The sequence below is a fragment of the Mya arenaria genome, chromosome 2, assembly GCF_026914265.1.
Source record: "Mya arenaria isolate MELC-2E11 chromosome 2, ASM2691426v1".
Classification (NCBI taxonomy): domain Eukaryota; kingdom Metazoa; phylum Mollusca; class Bivalvia; order Myida; family Myidae; genus Mya; species Mya arenaria.
This window is the reverse complement of record NC_069123.1, coordinates 41,714,833-41,741,201: the sequence shown is the minus strand read 5'-3', so window position 1 is coordinate 41,741,201 and position 26,369 is coordinate 41,714,833. Positions and strand designations below refer to the sequence as shown.

Sequence of the window (26,369 nt, the reverse complement as noted above, 5' to 3'; positions counted from 1 at the left end):
GAAGGTGCAATTAGGTAATTCGGTCATATTAGTGATAATATATATTTTTACAACCTAGAGGCCATAATTTCATGCAAGTCATACTGAAACATGGCCCGAATGATTGTCTTCTTGAAATCTAAGACAGTTTAGAAAATGGACCATTCAAATTAAATGCCAACGAACATCATATAAAAAGTTAAAAAGTTACCTATAACTTTTTCGGCATATTAAACTCATTCAGCCAAAATGACTTTGCATTCAGGTGAGCGATCAAGGGCCATCTTGTCCCTCTTGAGCTACGTATGTTTCTAAATAAACGTTATTTTATTATATACTCAGTCAGTCACAAAGGTCTATATAACTTGTATCTGTGTCACCTTCTATTTATTGTGATCGTATTGTTAAACACTGTTCCTAAACCTTTTTGTGTCTTATGCAAACAATGGCAGACGCGAAGGGAATTATTTGTCCGGTGTCTTCGTTGTCGGCGTCGCAATTTGGTTCCCGAACGACTTGGTGTAGAGTCTTCAGACTTGATATACACATTGACCATCGTCAGGACTAGTTATGAGTTTGGGTCAAAAGCTCAAGTCAAGGTAACCCCTACTAAAAAAGTATGGGCATATAAATGACATATCTGATCCGCAGGATTCAAGTATAGTAAAATACTTAAATCATTCACCTCGTTAACCTGTGAAATATTTACGGATTTCTTTATGGTTGCTCATCACGAATACAACCAAATCTAGGTACGATTTGAGCCTAAAACATCTGAAATAGTAACAAATTGTTGAAGGAATCAAAGTGCCGAGAGCACGGAAATAATGCGGGCTAAAGTGACCGAACTTACACGCTTACACCAAGTGATTTTCTTAGTCTTTATAGTAAAAAATAAATAAAAGCCTTCACAGGTTAAGGTAACTATAGACAAAAACGGAGAAAATTTAGGAAATATATTAATGCAAAACATTACAGACATGCTTGTTGTAGAATGAACACTTTAGGTTTACAAAACTACAGTGGTTTTAGGATAGGTGAGCTATTAAGGGTCTTGATTGTACTCTTGGAAAACATACACTCATATTTTATATACCCGGACACATACATCAGAACTAGAAATACATAAACACGGACAAAACGTGCAATTTGATTAAGTCCCAAACAACACTGAAGCGGTAATAAACATACTTCAGTTTCAAGGTTTGGACTTTAACCAAATTGATTGTTTTGTCAATGGTTATGCATTCTACTTCAGGCAGGGTACATAGAATATGATTCTAATTTTTGTGAAGAGTGTAATTTAGGCCCTAAATCGCCCAGCTATCCTCAAACCACTGTTTACAAAACGGTATGTGTGACGAACATTGGTTTGAATGTGAAAATCCATCTTGTTTGAAACAAAACCAATTATAATATTGAACAAAAAATGATTGTTCTCATGTTTATTGGCTATAATAGATGAACGATGCAGTACATGTTTTGCAACTGTGATCTCCATCAAGAAACACGCTGAGTACACGTAAACTATTGCACTTTGTAACAATCCAACCTGAAAACAACACGCGCATCAAAATAATGCGCGCATCCTGGCAATCATATATACATGTATACAAAACAACTAAAATAAATATTTGAATTGAGGCGAAAGTACAATCTAATAATTACCTAATTACATGTTATTTAGTAAGACCATGCACTTGCATGGACGAAATACAATTTGAGTGCCGTGTGCACAAGTTTACAGAATGCGACATAACCACGTGACCGACAAGGTCACATGATCCGTGTCCTGTTCTGTCATTGGTTCAGGCGAAATTTCGAAAGCAGACCGGGAACCAGACCAAGGAGATATACCACGTGATGTTTTCACTTGACGTCTGACGCCGTATTTCTTCTATATAAGTATTGCAGAATCTGGGCGAACGGACATACACCCGTGAACTCACTGCATTCACACAACGTTGGCAAAGGTAAATCACTTCTTTTGCCCACAATATGGCGGATTGCTTTCAAATTAATGTACACATTACTATACACGGTAGCACGGAGAAAGGTAACTTTAAAATAACAATAATACAAAAATAATGCGGTTTGATAAATACCATACAACGTAATTAAAACAACGATTATCACAGAGGGACCTGTGGCAAATGATATCATTGAATGCCAGGACAAATACTTTGATACACGTGAACATAGCTTGATATTGCACTTTATCAAAACAGTAAAGAAATATAAATAAAAACACAACTTCGTGTATACATATTATAAATGAACTGACACACAGCCTAGAAGAGCAATACATATGTTGATATCGCACACCCACGCATGCCATATGTTTCTATCGATGCGCATACATGAGGACAGGTATTGTTTGATCCAGGTATAAATCCACGTTATTTCTGCCTTGGGAGTTTCGTTATTAGTGCTGGAATGTTAGAGAATGGCTCGGGAACCAGCAGCAACAACTAATCATCTCTGATATCTCACTGAACTTATCTTTGTAAGAAACATACATTTGTACTTGAAGTAAAGTTATAGATGTAAAATCCACAAGATTCACAAAAAAGCTCTTAAAGTACATTGTTAGAAGAAGTCTGCAACAACCAACATACAATAGGGTTTTTTTCTCCAGTGGCCAAAGTAATCTGGCCTCATCTGGCAGTGTGAGTATAATGGGAAATTTAACCAAGAAAACCTCATGAAATTACAAATGAGCACTTACAAGACTAGAGTATCAAATATTTTTGACCGAAATTGGTAAGGAGCACTTCACAAGTCACACGAGGGAATTTCTTGATATTGTCGCGAGCTCCCAGCAGCTCGGGGAAATGTGTTATAATTTGTCTGTACATTGTAAGAGCTCTTCACAGTTCGGCTAGTGGAGGTATTGTGTTCCGGCGCGCCGGGAAATGCTCTGATTCGCCGATTATAGTCTCCAAAGTCAACTCTAGGCGCTTCTTGTTTTGATTCGCTCTCTTGGAAACCCTTGATTTTGCGATTATAATCACCAAACTCCACTTTAGTTTCCGACGGCTGTTCGTACCTAGGTTCAGATTCCTGAAAAGGTTTCGTGCGGCGGTTGTAGTCGCCGTACTCGACTTGCGGCGGCTGGGGGGTGTCTTCCGTCTCCGGCCACGCCTTCATCCTCCGGTTGTAGTTGCCGTACTGATCGAACTGCTTTGGGGGGTCTTCCGGGTCAAAGGTATCATTGTGCTGCTGTTGGTACCACTCCTTCCGGCTGGTACCCGTCTGTGGGTCAAAGGACTCTGAAATACAGGTAACAATTGAAGGACTTCGACATATCACGAGCACCTCTACCTGGGTTGATTTCTTCAATCATGCAATATCCCAAAACGACAGAAATGACAAGAAAATACAGCACCCTTTGATGGCGATGCGTATATGTGCGCGTTCTCGAGAGACACGCCGGTTAAGCTGCACAATTGAACGTGTATGCTACCAGGGACTTATAAGACAGATGTTGATTTATTGCAGCAAAACTTACAATTTAGAAATCATTTACACTTAACAAAATATGAAATGTTTGAAAAGGGAGGGAATGAAGACAAAATAACAATCAGCGATGATGATTACATGTAGAGATGAAAGAAAATATACACATATGTGAACGCTTATGCTTTAAGATGCTATATGCATTATTATACTAGAAACATGCATTTACCACCTCGCACGTGCTCTGTTATGTTATCTTAACAATGCACGTGAAACAATCGACAAGAATCTTACAAGAGAGTGAATGAATCATGCAAGTTGGTTAGTGAAAGTAGAAGAGAAGAGCAACCATTGAAAAGTACGTCAAAGGAGCAAAACGGAATCGGAGACCATTCATTTAAATGCGTACGGTTTTGTTTTGTAAAAACTTGTTAAACGATGTGACAATTTAAATAAGCAGCGAATTGTCCATCCAGTCAGTACATTAACAAAGAACGAAAGTAGCGAAGGCCGAATAGCAGAAGCCCAGAGAGGGTGAATGAAATGAGATAAATACCGTCAACGATTGTTAAGAGCAGCCGAGGGTCTGAAATAACAGAAAATGAGTATCACAATTATTGGCCTTTTTATTAACAAACAACAGAAACAAATACAGCCATGCACAGCGGAGCAGACAAGCACGCTCGTCTCGTGTACCAAGTTGCATTGAAATATCATGAACTCATGAACGTTATTTATCGCTAAAGATGAAATGTTTTTTTCACGCCGACGCCGGGCCGACAACGACATCAAGGCTAAAACAATAACACGACTTTTTTTCTTCGAAAAACAAGACAACCTAAAATTACAATTATCAAAGATTCCGGCCTATTGCAAAACTTTAGTTATGTGGAAATGGAATTCTTTTTTAAACATACTTTTTTTTAAATAAACTTTTTTTGGTGCATTTTTTATCAACATATCTTGTTAAATATATAAATAAATAGCATAGGCATTTTTTCTGTTCTATTATGAGCTTTATGAGCAATTAAAAGAGAGGTTTAGAAACAATATCGTTAGTTTTTAAATATATAAGGCACAGATGAGTTTGTAGCGAGGGCCTCATACAATATTAAAACGAAAGTAATAGATAACACGAAGATGTAGGTTCTGCTCGAAATACTTGCAAAATATAGCTGTTTTGGGTGAACAATGAATGTTAAATCTCCTCCAAGGCCTGATTTTGAGTAGGCATACTTCAAACAAGAATCGCCGCAATTCGACAAGACCAGGTTTTTAATTTGTGAAATCTAGAACTCTGGGTAAATTGAATGCACATGTATATGGGTACTAAAGTACATGAAGTGACCGTGACCTTATAACAACCCCGAATGCTATTCACAATAGCATGATATACCAAGTTTAATCACTACATAATCAGCCTCAGCTGTTTTAGTTACAGTGATATCAACAAACAAACCCTAAAAGCAATTCCGAAATACGCCTTCAAATTAGTAAGTTAAATTTCACATTTCATCACTTTTCATTTTTTTCGTAACAGTGAACCCATCAACCTAAATGCAATCAATCCAGAATAGCATCATCACATACGCTTGCTATATTCAAAGTTTTATTACTATATATTATTTCTAACACAAGATTATTAAGCAGAACCGTTTTTCTAATCCACCCTTTACCCCTCTGACCAAAAATGCAATGTTGTTCTCAACTTAAGATACTGAGTGGAAATTGTGTCCTTGACCTTAACCCCATTTACCCGGAATGCAACCCCAAGGTACGTATTCACATAACGTCAAAGTCTTCTTAAAAAAAAGAGATCCCTTTATATTACAAATGTAGTTCTAACACTTTTTATTGAGAGGAAACCATTTTAATAACAGCGACCTTGACCTCGCCAGCAACCATAAAAGCAATTCCAATATGCATCTTCACATAAGCTCATATACACAAAGTTTCATCACTATAGTTCTAACTTAAGAAATTGGGCAAAAACCACTTGTTTGACGCCCGCCAGGCCAGCTAACCAGATTATTATTATTAACAAAAAGCAAACATGTTATTAAACTGAGACATGATTGACAGAAAACAGTCCTTCTATACGCAGATAGGCATTTACTACTTCTAAGGGGAGATCACTGCGTATAATACTGGTAGAGAGAAACAAGTCATTAATCTGTATAACAGATTACAAGCAAAACGCCATGTAAAATATTAAGACATACCACACATGCAGATAAATAACATCATTAATACTATTACTATACTTCGGTGCCAAGGAGCGTAAAGGAGCATTAAGCGTGTTTTATATATAGTTACATACGTATAATGTGGAGACACTCACAGTTACAACAAGCTACTAAAGCTGAATATGTACAAACATATATGTGTAGAACATCTAAGTATATTTATATGTAGTACATATATGTGTAGTGCATTTGTGTGAAGTATATTCATGTGAAGTACATTAATGCGTGGTTCATATATGTGTAGTACATGTATGTGCAGTATATTTATGTGTAGTGCATGTATGTGTAGTACATTTATTTGCAGTATATTTATGTGTAGATCATATATGTGTAGTTCATTCATGTGTAGTTTATTTATTTGTGGTGCATATATGTATATTTAATGTATGTGTTGTATATTTATGTGTAGTGCATGTATGTGTAGTACATTTATGTGTAGAACATATATGTGTAGTTCATTCATGTGTAGTATATTTATGTGTGGTGCATATATGTGTAGTTCATTTATGTGTAGTACATATATGTGTAGTATATTTATGTGTAGTGCATATAAGTATAGTACATTTATGTGTAGTGCATAAATATGTAGTACATTTTTGTTGTACATTCATGTGTAATTCATTTATGTGTAGTCCATTTATGTGAAGTGCATACATATGTAGTACATTTTTGTTGTACATTCATGTGTAATTCATTTATGTGTAATCCATTTATGTGAAGTGCATATTTGTGTAGTACAATTATGTGTAGTACATGTATGTGTAGTACATTTATGTGTAGTTCATTTATGTGAAGTGCATATTTGTGTAGTACATACATGTGTAGTGCATGTATGTGTAGTACATTTATGTGAAGTGCATATTTGTGTAGTACATTCATGTGTAGTGCATGTATGTGTAGTACATTTATGTGAAGTGCATATTTGTGTAGTACATTCATGTGTAGTGCATGTATGTGTAGTTCATTTATGTGAAGTGCATATTTGTGTAGTACAATTATGTGTAGTACATGTATGTGTAGTACATTTATGTGTAGTTCATTTATGTGAAGTGCATATTTGTGTAGTACATACATGTGTAGTGCATGTATGTGTAGTACATTTATGTGAAGTGCATATTTGTGTAGTACATTCATGTGTAGTGCATGTATGTGTAGTACATTTATGTGAAGTGCATATTTGTGTAGTACATTCATGTGTAGTACATTTGTTTTGACATAGGATACCGAGTAAGCAAGATGGCCGCATTCTATCTAATATATAGGATGAGAGTATATAGTGCGAGATTACATAAATAAGGTGCTAAAACCCGGGCCGGTGGTAGGGCTGAGATACTTACGATTGTTCTGTGGTGAGCTAGTAATCTGTATAGAGCAAAATAAGTTCACAAGCATTAACGTCAACGTGGGTATACGTAAAAACGTACACGAAGCTCGTACCATGGATGGAAGCGCGTCATTGCGCCATAACAGATAATAACGCTTACACAAACAGTCTGATAATAACATTAGGATCTTAACAAAATCCGAGACGTTCTTGACTTCAACCCTTACGTTCGCGATGAATCTACGTTCATTGAAGTAAAACGTGGTTTTACTCGATACATATCAAACAGTGATTTTAATATTGTCTTCATTGGTCATTCCACTGGAAGAACCTAACCAAAGCTTACACCTCCATCTCGTTACCAACCGTTCGACAATATACTTTGTGTTTGTCAGTAAAAGCAATAAAAGCAAACACATATATTGGCTCTGCAGGTATACGGCGCACTGTACCACTCACAACTAATTAAGACGTTTGGCAGAGAACGGACGTAACGGTTGTCTTTGGAGATAACAGAACTGTATTTATGATTGGCAATAATTAGCTCCAACAAACGAGTGGTTACCGATTGACAAATAAATGAGGAGAACATCAAACAGGACAGCAGTCCACGTTCATGGCACTTTGAATACCTTGATCAATGAGCATTATTGCAGTATGTTCTTTACGCAAAATAAGTAATATTTTATATAAACAATGTCATAATTATGTTAAAGGGACGCCGAGGCAGTTTTCGCACGGCGCAGCGCGGGGCCACATGTTTGTATTGTTCATGATGCCAATGTTCCCTGCGGATGTCGAAAAAATAGACGTTATGATCAGTTATGGCGCACGTTTGCAAAATGACAAGAAACACATGTCACTGTATACATGTACACATACCGAAGCACAGAGGGGGATAGGTTCCAAGGTCATTACAGCATCATTTTGCGTCAATCAACACTTTAATACAGTATATGCACACAAACCAAAAGCGATCGCAGCAATGTTACAAATGACCAGATAATTATGTTTACAATATATACTATAAAAAGTGATTCAAGTATATAAACATCAGTTAAAGCCTTCATAATGTATCTTTAAATTAACCAATCGTATTTCCGTGCTAGTGATATTCTATGAGCGGCATTTTATTCCTATCATATTCATATCGTATTAATTTTGTTTAAGACATTGCAAAATATTTAATTACACATTATGCGAACATATCATGAGTAACAACTTACCTCTATAGTACGAATGCTGCTGGATACCGGCGCCGGACCCTCCCCATCCCCTTGCCTTCTTATTGTAATTGGGCCCGCCAAGGACCGTCATCTGGCTGTCCGCCTTCAGGTCGTGCCGTGGCACGGGCACCGGGGGCATGTGCGACGGTGCGTTCCGGTTGAAGGCGCGGTTAACATCACCGGAAGCGGCAGCATTCCACGGGTTCTTCTGCACTGGTTGCGTTTGCGCGTTCTGCACGTAAAAGTCCAGTTTTGTGGAAGGTGACACGGGTGAGTGCATGACATTGGTTTCGTCAATTACGAACTTCTCAACACGTTGCTGTCGCTTAGCAAACAGTTTGGCTCCCTTGTTTTTACCGCCCTTATGCAAGTCGGCCGCGATGCTGAAGCACGTGTTAGGTGACACGCTATGGTGATCAACTTTGGGTGCCACCAGCCTCAGCCGCTCAAACTCGGACTTTGACATACTCATCCTCTCGCCGTCCGTCACCTGTCCCGCAACTTTAGGTATCCGGAAGGAGAAAAGAGGCTTATTTCCGCCGTCCACGTAATGCAGTTCGCTGTCAAGTTCGTCCAGGTCTGCGACGTCTCCTGTCGATGAAGAGAACTCAGTACCGTAATCGTGTATCCACTTGTTAGAGCGACGCTTTCTCTTCTCGAACATGCGCGCGCCTCTCGCTCGCTTATTGGCGTACGATGTAAGAGACTGCGCTATCTTCTTACACATTGACATCTGCTCGTCAATCGTCGGATACCTGTGCGTAGAGTCGTCGTAGAAGGCCGAATCCGCAAATAGCTTCCCTGTAATCAGGACAATGTAGGCAATTATACACTAATTTCTTAATAAAAATGCCCATCAGTGTTATAATTGCTTGACAAGATATATACCCATGTTACGATCATATATAATACGTTATGAAGATGATTACTAGCACATGCACACTTTTCTAGCACATGCACATTATTCTGATCACTGTGGCAATACGCGCTGAGGGTTTTCAGAACAATATTTGATAAAAAACAGATATCTAAAAGTAAAGCAATCGGCATAAAAAATAAACAAAAACTATATAGCTTAAAACGCAACAATAATAAACAGTTTGCTGCTAATAATTGCACATAATTCTCCTACACAGAATAACACCACTTGTTTTAAAGTGACTCGCCCACTGTTTTCAGTTGATATTGGTATTACACCTGACTTTCAGTGCAGGGGTCGCAGGTTCGTTTCCAGAGTGCAATACTGAAATACGAATGGTCTTCCGAGACGGACGTTAAATGGGGGTCCCGTTTGACAGTGTTATACAATGGAGCACGTTTAAGAACCAGGGTAGCTCCAGGTTGCATTCCGTCTGTGCACATATGCTCTAAAAATCTAATATAACCAACAATCTTAACGGAGCATTCGCCGCCTGGACCGAGTGCTAGTGTGAATTAACTCAAAACCACCACCAAATTGCAGTTGGCAATATATTTTTAGATTTACTCTATAAGACAACATCATTCGGTAAAATGCAGATACTAAATACAGAAATTGCTCTATATTGCTGAAAAAGTTAATAACGCTACAAGAAAATGGAAGACTTTAGGATATCGGTTTTAAATCATTATGTTTATACTTTATGTATAATTGCTAACTCGATGTCTCTTACTAAAACTGATATTTTGTCATTTAAACAAACATTTTATGAACAGTACATACAAAATCACTTTTTTTTTGTCTGCCCTATAAAACTTGAACGAGTCCCTTTAAAACAACACAGTTTAGTGAAGGTAGAAAAAAGAAACTATTATGGTTATTAAAATACATATGCAAAAAAAAAACAAAAAAATAATGAATAGAGCAACATGAACGGCGCTCTCTGATTTAAGATGGATGTGAAATCTAAGGATTAACAGATTACTGGTGGTAATAACTTTCTTTATTAAACATCAGCAATATTTCGTTAACGGGCTGCACGTGAACTTGTGCGAGAGGCTGGCAGGTACGAGGTATAAGCGACCCTGGGGTGCAGGTAATTACCCGATATTGTCAGATATGGCACGCGGCGCACTAAGCTGTAATAGACTATTACCTCGAGACATTCGTGCACCCGTCCACATGTACGGGTACAAGCCTATGCAAAAATGTTCATTTTTAGTCCCCAAAAACATGGAAGTAGTTTTCAAAGGTAAAATATAGTCGATTTGACGTTAACGTATTTGTCAGAGACGTTTGGAACGACCCGTGAATCCAACCATGTACTTTGCAAAAAATGTGGGCGAAAAAAAGGTTCTTTAATAATTTCATAAGAAACGCAAACATAGCCTAAACTAGACCTCCTATTTGCCTTACAGCAGGAATTTTACCATCTGTTATTGCCACGAGATTGAAAACAGAAAAAGGGTGTTTTATAGTGGCATAGAGATTGCAGTTGATGCAAAAAGGATGCTTTTTGGAAATTTGACACAACAAGCGTGTTTGTTTGAATGTAATATACAACACAGATACAGCGGTGCCACCCTGAATACAAATTAGCAGCTAACTTTCACCACCTATCCACACACCAACCACTGCCCAAGAGGTTTTGGTATTTTAGGCGGTCAAACAGTCAAAGTGGGCGTCAAGGCGTATCAAATAAGATTTGCCATCTTTGTACGGGGTATGCTCCCCTGTGCATTTTTTATTCCTATATGCTCAAAGTAGCGCTTTTTAGCAGAGTTTATACATCACAATTACATTTTCCGAAACTGATAGGCAGTAAAGTCCTATGTCAGTGGCGGGTGACATACGTCTGGCACTCCTGTTTTATATTCAAATAACGACCAGGGTCCAGTTTCAATAAGATATCTTAGTCGTTTACCTTACGCTACTTAAAAGAATATTTTATTGAAACGCGGTTTACGCCAACAACAATGTTACGCCTAGAAATATAAGAAACGAGACACAGAGAAAATGACAGGAAGATACAAAATCTACACCTAGTCGCCCTCTGCCCTCTAACCATTCCACGCATGTTCACCCACAACCATCCGGTCTAACGAAATTTACCACTGTCCGAGGAACTGTCGTCTGTTTTCTCGTCTGCTGCAAAAACGACACATGCAAGGTCAAGGTCATGCTACATGCGGTATTTACAAACCGGGATGCTGGATATTCTAGAAAGGGTAAATCATAAATATGAGTTTGATCCCTGGGAAGTTAGATCATAGCAATCTGATGAAATAAAAAGCATAATCTCTTATAAAAATCGAGATTTGGATTGATAGTATGCGCGGGGGTGTTTTGAACATTGTCCAGGTAACAGGGAGAAAACAAATTTATCAGATACATTTTTGCTGGAAAACCCATTACCAAGGTTTCCAGTCGCTCTATACGCCAGGAATAAGTCTAGCTAAATTGCATTTGTAACGACAGACATAGTTGAAGTTAGCAAATATTACAAGAAAACGACGCCATCATAATACGGCATTATTTTGACAGGCTTCAGATTTTGATATAATTAATAGTGTAAACCATTGAAAAGAAAAAGTCAGCGAAAACTGACGGAAAACACGTATACTAAATTAAACGGAAAAATATACAGATCATAACCTAATTATGCAATACACAATCCCCAAATCTCTGAAACTTCACTCACTTCTGCTGATGTCGCTGATGGAGTCGCCACCTTCGTCGTCAAACACCACCTTGGGACCAAACACGGGGAGGTGGTCCGGCCGCCTGCTGGGCGAGTCCGGTTCGTCATATCCGCCCTCCCGCCCGGGCCGATTCTTCAAGCTCTCGAACGATACCACGTTGAATTTTGGCGTTGAACCTTGAACGTTATATGATATGGAGATAAGTCTGAGACTGGTTCAAGATTTCAATAAGTACGTTCCTCTTGTTTACAAAAAGAACTTGGCACATTATGTTAATTAAAACCCTCACTAGACATACCTGTACCACTCATTTCAGATGCATACAAATGATTTTACTTTCAAATGTAGTAAATATTACTATAAAGCAAATAGTCGATATCGGCATTATAACGAAACAGCATTAATGAAATAAAAAAAAACAAAAAAAACACTCAAATAATCTCACCTTGTGGCAGAAGCGGCATGGGCGGCGGAGGAGGAGCCGGAAGTGTGTTCAGCTGTGGCGGTGGACGGATCATCCCGGGGCGATGGAAGTGCGTGCCGGCCACCGGACGCTCGGCCTGATCGAATGGAATGGGAGACGGGTTGGGTGACATAGGCTTTGGTGGCACGGGCGGTCCTCGTTTCTTACTTGGTGACAACATAGCCCCCGGTTCATTGATCACTGGCGGTGTCCATATGGCCTTATTAACTTTAGGAACATCAAACATTGGATAATTAGGATCGTTAAATTTAGTTGGAACATTTTTATTAGTACCGATATTGGTAAACTTCATTGGTGGCGTGACTTCCTGTGTGTGATTTGCCCTCCACTTGGCCTGTTCCTGTTCCATGAATGGGTCGTGATTCTCCTTGCTGGCCCGACTGGATGACTGCACCGACCCAGAGCGGGCCCGCGGTCTGTTTGGCTTCGGGGAGAGACTGCGCGGTGAGCTAGAAAGCGGCGATGACGTCCGGTGACCAAAGTGAACATCTAGAAGACTCTGCGATTTATATAAATTCGAGCCTCCGGTCCTTTGTGAGGGTGGAACCCAGACGCCGTGTGGGCGGCCAAGGGAGCGGCTGGAGTGTTCCCCAGAAGGGATGCTGGAGTAGCTGGCGGCCGGCGACGGTCCGCTTGATCCGCTGAACCGCCGTGTTGTCCGCTGTGTTACCGTCTTCGTGACCTTTCGTCCGTCGTCCGTGCGCATAACATATTCATCCGTGTGGAAGTCAGTGCGCGTGTCACCGGAAGAAAGCGAATAGTCCGCGTGCGCAGAGGTGACGACGCCGGGACCAGCGTTCTCTTGACCGGCAACCATGGGAATGATCCGCGGATGCCTCTGGGGATCAAGCGGCATGGAGGGTCCTTGTCCAGACCTGGATAAGAGAATCAACAAAATATATTTGGCGACTCAAAAGAATTCGACTATAGACACAGTTTTGGTTTGAATACCATTTACAAGCAAGCTCTACTCCAGACAAATGTCTCCGTGTACCTTCTTGTAACCGTTTACTTCATGACATTTAATTTTGAAAACGATTTCATAATATTTCTAGTCCCTGGTTCATTTGTCAAAATTTTAATGTTTCCATCAAAATTAAGAATTAATTTGATGAACGTAAAATAGTTGTAGAGATGATTCTGCGTAATTTCTTTATGATTGTTCAACCTGATTAGCAAGTACAAGACATCTGATTTGGCATGGGTTCCTAAAGCACCGCCACACTGGTAAAACAACCGGGTTTACTGCTTTACTTTTCCATATGCTTCTAGAATGTTACATAACATTATGTGTGTACCTTTGTACTAAATAAACATTAACTCATAACTGAACAACTGTCAGTATATATACGTATGACCACATCGTTGTAGATTATATCATAATGGAGTGAGAAAAGGCCTGCAAACTGGACTCTGCATTCATTTGGGCTTAGTTTCACTCATCTTCAACTGAATATACACTTTATCATCGAAATAACTTCGAAATTAACACTTGTTCACGGAATTATTGGTCAAATCTACTTGAATACCCATAACATTAGGCACCGCCATAACATCATATAACAACCAGCCTATCATCGTTCACCTTTTTACATTTCATAAATATCAAGAATGTGTATAATTAAAGGGGCACCATAATGTTTGATTCCAAAATTACTTTTTTGATATGAATGCATCATTATGTTTACCTCATATGATCAAAACAAAAACAAAGCATATGATTTGTGTGCAGATAAAAACGTTCGCGATATTTTGGCGCTTTTTTCAACAGGGGAACTTGTAGTCACGTGTACATAGCTAAATGATTTTACTATTCCAGTATTGGTGTGCTAAGATTTAATTCTACTAAAACTGAATAATCCAACCAACCTACCTGGCAACTTCGAAGACGAGCGAGCCTGACGCCATGTCGACGACGTCCATGGCGGACTGGTGAGTGTGGCCGGCCACCACGTGACCGTTGATCGACAGCACGACGTCACCCTCCCGCAGTCCCGCCTCGCTTGCATGACTGTTCTTCCGGATCTACAATACACACATAGGCCACATAAATATTGATAATAAGTGGAGTAATGTCAATTATATATTTAAGTACTTTACATGAATCTGCTATTAAACTCACAGGTGAAAAATGAGTCTGCATGTTAAAACAGCGTAATTTTGTAAACACTGTGCTCGAAACACCCAAATTTTCACTCAACTGAAGCTATATCCTTTTTCTATGGCAAACATTTGCCCCTATGGTATTTCTAAGACCCGCTTATATACTTCAATAGTATTTGAATATTTTCAATAAAAAGCTTAGGTTTGTGTTTTTGCATATTGAAAGGTTTTCGCACATTTTGAAACTTGTTTACGAGCTACAAATGAAAACAAATAGTTACACCAGAATCAGTAGCTTTTGAGGAACATTTTGCCGAGGAGTTTCAGCAAACGTCTCATTACAATAAAAAATGTATTAAGAACATTGTTCTGCCTATAATTTTGTAATTAGGGTGAATATTTACTGATAAATACTCCCGGGGCAAAACTCCTGCTTCGGATTTATTTGAGATGAATACTTATGGGGGATATTACCCAACTCTCAGACATGGAGCAAATAGGAACTTTATGTCAAAAAATGATATGAACCCTGGGGTTATTCGATTTGGGCAGCGTTTAAAGCAATATTTGGCACTAAAAAACAAAAATTCAGATGGAAAGTGTTTAACATACATGGTCATATATTCTGTCAAACTGTTCTTGATTTTTTTCTTCAAAGGATTGAAATTTTGGATATACCATCATGATGTTTCTGTCTGATTTCACAATGTTGTTTTTAAGTTTGGCTATTCAGTCCTTCTTTGAGACACATACATATGTTTGTTTGCTATCAAAATGGTGTCAGTTTAAGCCTTAACTTTTCAAAATAATTATGATTTAAAGCAATCGCCATCTTCTTACCGCTATCAATTTTAAACTCGTAATTGCTTCTCATTTTGAATGAAATCGTTAAACTTGAACTCGTACAGTTAACAGTTTTCTGAGTATTTATACAATTGATTTGTTTTTCAAAGACAATAGATGTCTTTCATAGTTCCTTGTATTAGCTGCACCATAACATCACGTATATCAGTAGTATATTTAATTATACCACATGTTAGAAACGGCTTCATCATAATGTTTTATGTACTTTACAGAGCAAACTATTGACATGCTATTCATAATATCCATTTTTCTAAATTATCTTATAAAGCGACCAAACAACACTCTAGGCTAAAAAAATTGCCAAATGGACGGTTTTTTCATACACAGACAAATTTTCCCCATTGTGAAAGTTGGGCATTAAACGCCGTATAAAGTGTAAAAACTGTGAATTTTGAAAAATGAAATATACATTCACGTCGTGAGCTCTTGAATTTAACAGCGCTTGAATCGTCGACCGTCGGTCGTAAGTCGTTCATACCAATTCAAACTTAATTATAATAGCAAAAAAGAGCATAATGGACCCCTAAAGTTAGACTAACAAGAATATATGAACTATCATTGCAATGACCACAACTTTCAAAGTTATTTTATGATCTTTAAACTTGTCAAAACATATCACTAATTAAAATAAGTTCTGTGGCGATTTTTACGTTTGTATTATTTGTAGAATATGGCGAATTGTTTCTTTTGAAAACGTATGTATTAAAAAATAAGTTCAAGGATGCTTGAAATTAGTCCCTGTTTCATGTAAGCATCTTAGTTGCAATTGTATACACTAAAATTGTTAAAACATCACTCGCAGTTTGTCGTCACAGTCACGTCACGTTTTAGTGTTTTCTTCAAAAGCCGACACTGTGTGCATTTTTAGTTCGCTGAAAATTGAAAAGGTGGAATAGTTGATTCTTTAAGCCACATGGATGAATGTATTGGATCCTGACAGCTACACCTCTGTGACGAGGCTACTATACGTATTTCTCCTCATACAACACAGTTCAGAGAGGCCAAAAGGTTCCTTCCTTCCATGTATACATCAATCACAAACTGTCCGACACATGTGGGTATACAATCAGTTCCGCAAAAACTTCTGCATTGTTTTCACAGAAAAGATACGCCGTATCACCCATCTTTACAGTGTGTGTGTGGAGTTTGACAACCGAGAGGAACAATGGGAAATGCTGCACAGCCGAAATGGTTCTCGTCTTTCCGAAGACAATTAACCTTGAAAACACAATGCAGTGTTCAAAGAGTAACAAGGAAGAAATAAATCCAAAAAAAACATGATTCAAAGTCACCATTCGATCCAACCGTTGTCAGGCAGATATAACTACAGAATGGATGCTGACAACGCCGATACTGCCAGAGTGTAATGCATTGAAGTTGCTGCTGAATAAGGAGCATGTATGACAAACCCATTGAGTACCTTTCTTCTACCCCTATATAACAAATAATAGTTACTAGTGGCTTTTTTCGAAGCTGCGTACCAAAATACCAAAAAATAAATTATTCAGCCCCAACTGCATAAAACGTTGTGTAACGAGTAATTTAAATATCGATTTATTACCTCGCGTCATACACTTGATTTAAGACATGCACAGCAGGATATTGATGAAAACATAATTCAAAAGATATACCGTTGGATGCAATATACGAGGGTGTACCCCCTCCCCCTTCTTCATTTACAACCCGAATCTTGTCTTACAAATACTATTAAACGATTAAAAGAGTCTGTTAACCAAAGAATGTGAAATACTGCGTTCATGCATACCGCGTACCGCCATCCTGAACGTACTCCCCTCGGAATACGACTTACCGGGCAAAAAGGCGGGTTAAAGCCTGATATACATAATATCAAAGGAACTGATATCATCCGAACGAAACAAAATAGACACTTTAGCTTGAAGTCATTTTCTGTAATAAAAAAAAAAAAAAATGTCGGATCAGCATTTTGGATAGAAATATCGTCAATGTTTCCAATCAACTTACGTCAATAGAATTGTGAATAAGCCTTGTTCACATGGATTCTGTGTGTTGTCAAAGAGGGAAAAGCTCACTTTGTTATCATTTTCTATGTCATAACCGATTGTTTGCAGGTAAATCAACGTGAGATACACTCTCTTGCCAGTATAAATTGTGTAGTTACCATGGATACGGAATGATTACTTTGTAGTTCTTGAATGTTGTCCAAAGTCACAGGCAGTCGAACAGGATGCAGCGTTCATCATGGATATAAATAAACACGAAGTAACTAACATGCAGTTATCTGGAATTCCATTTCGATTTTTTTCATCCATTTCATTATTTAAAGGCAAGAGGTTCAGAAGTGTCTGCCAACCACTCCACATGTTTAAACGTTTAAATATGATTGTTGTGCATACTGCAATATTATTGCAAGGGAAAACTGTCTGTTCAGAAACACTCTGTTAGTTAATAATGTCAGGGACACAATGGAAGTACTGAGTAATGAAGCAAACAACATGGGATAACCATCATCATCTAAAGTCGTTTCTTTTGAGTTTTTCATGCAAAGCCCAAATTTTAAAGGGACTGTCATATACTGCAGATACCAACTTCAACCTGAATGCAAATCGTTAGTAAGAGAGTTTATCCACCGTACACGAACTAATTATAGTTTTATTATAGTGTATATGACGACTGCAAAAAATACGCGATAATTAAAAAAATAAATTGTCCCACATGCGCAGTTGATAATATTTACATTTGCACTTTATTTTCTGTACGATAAAATGTGCATTCATTTTACAGGAATCGGTCGACCTCTGTGTAGGCGGAGTTTCGCAAGAAAGACCTGGTTCATGCATTTGTAAAACACGAACTATAAAATCTCGATACTCTTCTTGATAAACGCAAAAATTATTGCAATCAAAATCATTATTAGCCCAAAAAATAAAGTTATAAAAAGAGGAGCGCGCTTCATGGATTTTCAAAATTGGGGCCGAGCGTTTATACTGCATACTGCGTATATACAGGGCCGAGCGTTCATACTGCATACTGTGTATATACAGGTTGATTCAAAAATTGATGCATTTTCATGTTTAACTCGTTTGACTTTGAGCAAATCCCAAAAAGCATATCATTTAGGTACAGATAAAAGATATCAGCGATATTTTGTCTTTCTTTCAACTTGGGAATTTAAGGCCGCGTTGCTATTTAATAAGAAAACCCATTTATAGATTATTATAACTGTACCTAAATCATATGCTTTTTTTTTGTTTTTATCATTAAATTAAAAGGTGCCTAACAGGAAAACGCATTAAAATTAAAACAATTCCTTTTTGCCTAAACCTGTAGTATGCGCCTTCAACGGATTGCCAATCACAGTAATGTTGTTAACTCTTAACAATTAATTAATACAATTGCTCATATTCTCCTAATTTTCACAACATCGTAAAGAATCAAACGAGAAACGAATCGTTTTAAAATTGTAGAATAATTAATCATATAATTGATATTATCATGCCGCACTTAAGTTACCCATTCCTGTAGGGTAGCAGTCATCCACTGATTTGCTAATTATCAAAAACTATGATGCTAGCAAATGTGACATCTGGTAGCAATCACATGAATGGGAACAGTATTGCTCCTTGACCCATATGTCAGCTATTATATCGTTAGTCTTAATGAACTTTCATAATGATAATAGAAAAGTGGTTCGATCTGAAATGCTGATACATATAGCCTTGATATGAATGCCATACTGTATGGGCGGAGGTTGTTGGAAATGCAGATACATACAGCCGTGATACTGTATGGGCGGAGGTTATTGGAAATGTTTAGTAAGACCTGGGAGCAATATTTTCTCGATTTAACCCCTGGAAAGTGTTTTCCCATGAATACAGGTTATAGTGTAAAACATACATCTTTCAATTTCATTTGATATAACATCCATGTATTGACTAATACTATTTTTAATAACACGCGTACATTAACGATTATACATTCGTATAAACGAAGTTTGATAATCTCTAGGATGAGTATGAACAGAAATGTTCCTAAATAGAATGCCCATAATATGTGAACAAGGCCCTCCAGAAGTGTATCCTGCTAAATAAATGTTGTCAGTTTGATGATAATTCTTAGTCACTAAGTAATTCTTAGTCACTACCAAATGATGATGATGATGATGATGATGATGATGATGATGATGATGATGATGATGATGATGATGATGATGATGATTAACTAATATGATTGCAGTGCTGTTGAAGCATCGATATATCTACGCAAAATAACAAAACGGTTCTGAAATGTAAGATGATTACTTTCGCATCACAATTTCTTTTTTGTTTCTTGAGATTTTGCAATGGTTAACATTGAAAACAGTTTCGTAATCTTTCTACTTTCAAAGGCCTACCTTCGCAACCTCGAGGGGGAAGTTTCCCCCGCCCTGGAGCCGGAACCCCCAGGGCACACCGCCCCTCAAAGTAAAAGTCAGCCTCTCTCCCACCACCATGTCGTCTGCTCACTCGGACTCAGTTGTCTGCTTAATTCGAGCCTTGAAATGTCGTATGATTGAGATTGATGGTTAATCCGAAATAAAATCCGACACAGTCACTGTTTCCGGCACGAGAATCCTTCACGTGTGTGTTTCCCAGCTTACTTCAAAGGCTCGCACGTGCAAATGTGCACATAGTGTAGACAACTCTGAAAATGACATAAAATATAGATTGTTTCTTCGCAAAAATAGCTACATAGACTGCTCGATTCCAAATCTTAATGTTATACTGATGTTTGCTGTTTGTTCTGTCGACGATTTGGCACCCGCTATGCGACGCACTGAAGCAGGCAACTGGCTTTCTCGAATTTTGTGATCGAACTGCGTAATGTAAACAATTTCTATTGGAAACAGACATATGCGTAGCATAAACATTACCTACGTTTTTTAGAACGTTGTAGGCACTTTAAAGTATAGTAAAACAGAACTTGACTGCAATACGATAAAATATAAGCTATGTACTAGTCCTATTTTTTAAAAAGTATATGAACTAGAGATGTAGGTAGTTTGCATATCGAAATTGTCAAAAATGCTATTAAGCAAAATATCAAGTGCCAAAATTCTATGAAATAGGTGACAAAATATAGTTTTTCTCGGTAGTTGTCATAAGTTTCAAAAGAAGCTTAAGTCTTTACGATGTTCTTATTTCCAGTTACAAATTTAAATATATTTGATAGATGTAATTTACTTTGGTTACGGCCCTGGATTTCGGCAAGGCGAGAGAAACACACAAGTGGAAACACAGAATAATCTCTAGATCTAGGTTGCTGATGGCTTCTTCTTTTCGATGATTGCTGATATTTCCAGCAACAACAAAACGCTTGCAGTTGTTAGGAACAGCTGAACGCTTGTTTGTGGCTGACGGAGCCTGATATACTCGGCTTTAATCTCTGTTTACATCATCTATCATGTTTGTGTAAACATATACTTCGTCGTTTGCAAGCGATCTCTATGTTCTGTTACGTATAGAAGTGTTTATTACATTTATCTTGTTAACCAGTAAACAAATAGTTGATTGTAACCGTATACAGATTTCAATCATCTTATTGAGACGAATATACTCGCAATACAAACTGCCGATGATTATACGTCAAATCAAAAGGCAACATCTTAATTAGATTCTGCTTAATTTTGCTTGCAAACAATGCTTATCTGAATTTTATTCAGTCATCTATTATGATGAACCTACAATTTAAACAGACATGACATATTCTCAGTATAAAAACTTACTCTGGCAGTTTTGAATGGTTTTGTTATTCACTTTCTGGCAAATCGTACTCTTACATACTTGAATCTTAACATAAAGCAGACTACATCACCGCCGGTAAATACCATTTTAAAACGTTTTGGGGTATTAAAACGCAAAATGAAACTAACAAGATGTAATCGTTCGAATAACATCAACAGATTCGCTCTCTGATTTGGAGGAAATATATTGGCAGGTGATGCATGATAACATAATAATGTTTGTCGCGATAACGCTTTTCTCGAATAGTGTTTTGGACCTGCGATGTGGTAAGAAGTGCACGGGTATTTCATGTACCGCCGATGTGGTAAGAAGTGCACGGGTATTTCATGTACCGGCGATGTGGTAAGAAGTGCACGGGTAATTCATGTACCGGCGATGTGGTAAGAAGTGCACGGGTATTTCATGTACCGGCGATGTGGTAAGAAGTGCACGGGTATTTCATGTACCGGCGATGTGGTAAGAAGTGCACGGGTATTTTATGGACCGGCGATGTGGTAAGAAGTGCACGGGTATTTCATGTACCGGCGATGTGGTAAGAAGTGCACGGGTATTTCATGGACCGGCGATGTGGTAAGAAGTGCACGGGTATTTCATGGACCGCCGATGTGGTAAGAAGTGCACGGGTATTTCATGTACCGGCGATGTGGTAAGAAGTGCACGGGTATTTCATGTACCGGCGATGTGGTAAGAAGTGCACGGGTATTTCATGGACCGGCGATGTGGTAAGAAGTGCACGGGTATTTCATGTGGCGAAACCATTCGGAGCATCTCGGCCATCTTTTTTCAAAAACAACCTCGGATGTATTTGGACGGTTTACATACTAAAAAAAAGTACGTTTAAGTCCGCTGCAAGTAGATCGATTAGTGATTTTATTTAGCAGTTAAACTGTATGACTTTACTCTAGGAAATCTTAATTATGTTTGCAATAATATACTTCACTGGCAATCAGTTTAAACTTAGATCAATAAATACAATTCTAAAACACTACATTTCTAAAATGATTTAATTAAAAAAATACGAACTACTTTAACTGATGTACCGGCATACATCCGAGGTTGTTTTCGAGAAAGAAAATGGCCGAGGAGTTCCGAATGGTGGCGAAACCACGCCCCGTACTAGAAACACCCTTGCATTTTTGTTACGCTTTGACCAACGGATAAGTGCTGGACCCGTTTCAATCCAGGGGTCGCAGGTTCGACCCCCCCCCCCCCCCGCTTCACTAAACATATACTAATCGATCGTCTTTCGGGAGGGACGTTAAATGGGTGTCCGGAGTGGCAGAGATATACAATGATGCAGGTTAAAGAACCAGGGTAGCTCTAACCAGGGTAACATTGGTTACATTCTGTCTGTGCACCATGCTCCAAAAATAAAATGACTAACAATCTTATTGGAGCACTCGCCGAATGGGCAAGACCCGAGTGCGAGTATAATTAAGCTTACACATCACGGGTAAGACACGTCTAAAGGTATAGGTCCCTACCACCATGCGTACCGTATAAGGGTGCCATCTCCTGCAGTACTAGTACTTTAAATCAATGTATGCATACTGTGAATGTTTTGCGTTCTGCGTATCGCGTACCACTCTAGCGAATATCAAATACTCCTTAAAAAACATCACAAAGTCCTACATGCACTGACTATTTGCCAGAAAGTTCAAACTCATTAGCTAACTTAATTGCTATTGATTTTTTGTTTAATTATACGGTGGAAACATTGTAAAATCATACATGTGATTGCAACATAATGTTGATAAGATTTCGACTGGAGTTTCTCATGGAAACAAGTTCCCGCCAAAACGTAAGTGTCGTCTGCGAAATATCAACCGCTGTCAGACGGCAACTTGTGAAACACAGAAACCGCAAATGATGAAAATAAAATAAATAAACAAACTTATTCTACAAAACACCTGCAAAAGCCCGATTCCTCTCGGTGTATTTAGCACCGACAGGTTAATCATTTTACTATCAAGAAGAACACATTCATTACCTGGCCACAGAGTTCAAGGGCGAAAGAAAGTGAGGTGTTCCCAAGTAAATCCTATTAAATCCTATTAAATGGAAAATCATGTATATTCATTTGTAGCAACACTTGGGGGCTGTTAGTATTACCCTTGCAATTACATTTGATGATTTTGTTCTCTTATCAAGCCAAAATTATACTTAGATTAATTCCAAAAAGATGCGTCAATGCAACAAGCTTTTGATTTTTTATGCTTCAGTTCACTTGCAAAAAAATGCATATAGTAACTGGATCGGAATTTTATTTAGTCATTCACGTGTTCTGCAGACACCTACACGGTTGGGTTTTTTTACCATACAGTTGTTGAACAGAAACATTCCTTTCATATTTGTGTAGAAGAATTTGGTAAAGAGGGTGGTTATGCACAATCTGTTTAAAGTGCCATTTATCTCAACTTTACAAGATTTCATTCATTCTTCACTCATCTGAGCCATACAAATGGTCAATTTTCTCATCGTTACAAACGGTCATTTATATCAGCGTCATTAACGGTCATTTATCTCAGCGTTATAAACGGTCATTCATCTCAGCATTACAAATGGTCATTTATCTCTGCTTTACAATAGGTCATTTATATCATCGCTACAATAGGTCATTTATCTTACAGTATGGCCAGTCCTCTCAGCCTTATTAATGGTCAGTCCTCTCAGCCTTACTAATGGTCATTCCTTTCAGCCTTACTAATGGTCATTCCTCTCAGCCTTACGATTGGTCATTCATCTCAGCCTAACTAATGGTCATTCCTCTCAGTCTTATTAATGGTCAGTCCTCTCAGCCTTACTAACGCTTATTCATCTCAGCCTTACTAATGCTAATTCATCTCAGCCTTACAAATGGTCATACATCTCAACCTTTCAAATGATCAATTATTTTAGACCTGCAAATGGTCATTAACCTCAGCCTTACAAACTTTCATTCATTACAGCTTTACAAGTGGTCATTCATGTAAGCCATTCAAATGGTCATTCTCCTCAGCCTAACAAATGGTCTTTCATTTCGTCCTTACATTGCCATTCATTTCAGCCTCAAAAATGATAATTCATACATCTCAGCTTTATAAATTCTCATTCATTTCCGTCTTACCAATTCTGCCATACAAATGGTCATTTAGTTCTGGCATACACATGCTCATTTAGTTCTGGCATAAACATGCTCATTTAGTTCTGGCATACACGTGATCATTTAGTTCTGGCAGACACATGATCATTTAGTTCTGGCATACACATGCTCATTTAGTTCTGGCATACACATGCTCATTTAGTTTTGGCATAAACATGCTCATTTAGTTCTGGCATAAACATGCTCATTTAGTTCTGGCATACACATGATCATTTAGTTCTGGCATACACATGCTCATTTAGTTCTGGCATAAACATGCTCATTTAGTTCTGGCATACACATGATCATTTAGTTCTGGCATACACATGCTCATTTAGTTCTGGCATAAACATGCTCATTTAGTTCTGGCATAAACATGCTCATTTAGTTCCGGCATACACATGCTCATTTAGTTCTGCCATACACATGATCATTCATTTCGGTCTTTCAAATAGTCATTTAGTTCTGCCATGCAAATGCTCATTTAGTTCCGGCATACACATGATCATTTAGTTCTGCCATACACATGATCATTCATTTCGGTCTTTCAAATGGTAATTTAGTTCTGCCATACAAATGGTCATATAGTTCTGCCATACAAATGGTCATATAGTTCTGTCATACAAATGGTAATTTAGTTCTGCCATACAAATGGTCATATAGTTCTGCCATACAAATGGTAATTTAGTTCTGCCATACAAATGGTCATATAGTTCTGCCATACAAATGGTAATTTAGTTCTGCCATACAAATGGTAAATTAGTTCTGCCATGCAAATGGCAATTTAGTTCTGCCATACAAATGGTCATATAGTTCTGCCATACAAATGGTAATTTAGTTCTGCCATACAAATGTTCATATAGTTCTGCCATACAAATAGTAATTTAGTTCTGCCATACAAATGGTAATTTAGTTCTGCCATACAAATGGTAATTTAGTTCTGCCATACAAATGGGCATTTAGTTAGCCTTACAAATGGTCCTCCATCTTAGCCTTACAAATGGTCATTCATTTTAGCCTTACAATCGGTCATTTATAATCTACATGTATACACTGTTTGGTATTCGAATTAATCATAACCTTAAAACTAACTAAGGCAGTTATTTTGCAATTCAATATGTAACACTAAGTTATTCTGAACATAACATTTCTTCTAACTATGCTGATATAGTACTTTCCACATTGTACAAGAACACCTATTTCGAGTGGGACTATTGTTCTTGGGTCGGAGCCAGACAGAGCAACCGTGCTGTCAGAACCTGCTGGAATATATATGAACTATTCTGCCGATAGCGGTTCAATCACCGATCGAATCGTAAAAAAACAAGGGGCTTATCAGTATCTGAATACCAGATGTGCCTCTGTTTGGATCAAATTATGTTTTCGAAACATAATATATAATTTGCAAGTGTGCTGTAAGACTAAAATGAATGACTATTGGTAAAGCTGAAATGAATGACCATTTGTAAGTCCGAATTGAATAACCATTTAAAAGGCTGAGATAAATGAAAATCGTTAGGCTGAGATGAATGACCATTTATTTGTAAGGTTGAGATGATTGACCACTTGAACAGTTTACTAGTTAACTATGCATATATATATATATTCAGAAACATCTAGAAACAACAGTTATTATAATGTACTGACCAACATACACGGTTTGCAATTGTTTGTTAATGTCCTTTGCATTAATTGCAGTAAAATTGTCCTAACAGTGGTAATAAAAAAACTGTAGATGAGAAATACTTTCTTAAGACTCACAAGACGGAAGAGTCAGCTGGATATTGACTATATGTTATTATATCAGCGACCTTCACAGTGGTAACGACCTTGACATTGATTATTATTCTTATAAATCATCATATCTCACCGGCATCAGAAATCAGCACATCTATCTACATGAACGCCTCACAGCGTACAGCTAATGTCACAAAAATCAAATCTCATTGTTTTCCGGCCAGTAGCTTGCAACATCTACGTGAGAAAGATCTTACCTCAAATTTCCGAGTGAGTGACGATTAAGTCCTTCTGCACACAGTTACTGGTTACGAGGGAGAGAGAGAGGCAGAGAACTAGTTCGTGCACTCTCAGGTGAGAGACATATGGAACTGATTACACCGCGCGCGTCTCGTTCACTCCAACGGGAACCGCTATTTCCACCGGAACGCGATTCTCCGAGA

At 38.0% G+C, this 26,369-nt stretch overlaps 1 protein-coding gene across 2 annotated transcripts; it reads right to left on the bottom strand.

Moving 5' to 3' along the window:
* Positions 1-921: 921 nt before the first annotated feature.
* On the bottom strand, positions 922-26,369 carry LOC128207861 (uncharacterized). Of its 2 annotated transcripts, XM_052911042.1 has the most exons (8): positions 26,184-26,369; positions 19,679-19,968; positions 14,213-14,364; positions 12,301-13,214; positions 11,855-12,031; positions 8,235-9,035; positions 7,022-7,046; positions 3,112-3,251 (listed from the first exon to the last, which is right to left on the bottom strand). In XM_052911042.1, the coding sequence occupies exons 2-7, from the start codon at positions 19,775-19,777 to the stop codon at positions 7,039-7,041; spliced, it is 2,151 nt and encodes a 716-aa protein (XP_052767002.1). In that variant the 5' UTR covers positions 19,778-19,968; positions 26,184-26,369; the 3' UTR covers positions 3,112-3,251; positions 7,022-7,038. The 2 variants fall into 2 exon arrangements, with proteins under 2 accessions (XP_052766992.1, XP_052767002.1); XM_052911032.1 differs by lacking the exon at positions 7,022-7,046 and having other exon boundaries at positions 922-3,251; positions 26,184-26,345.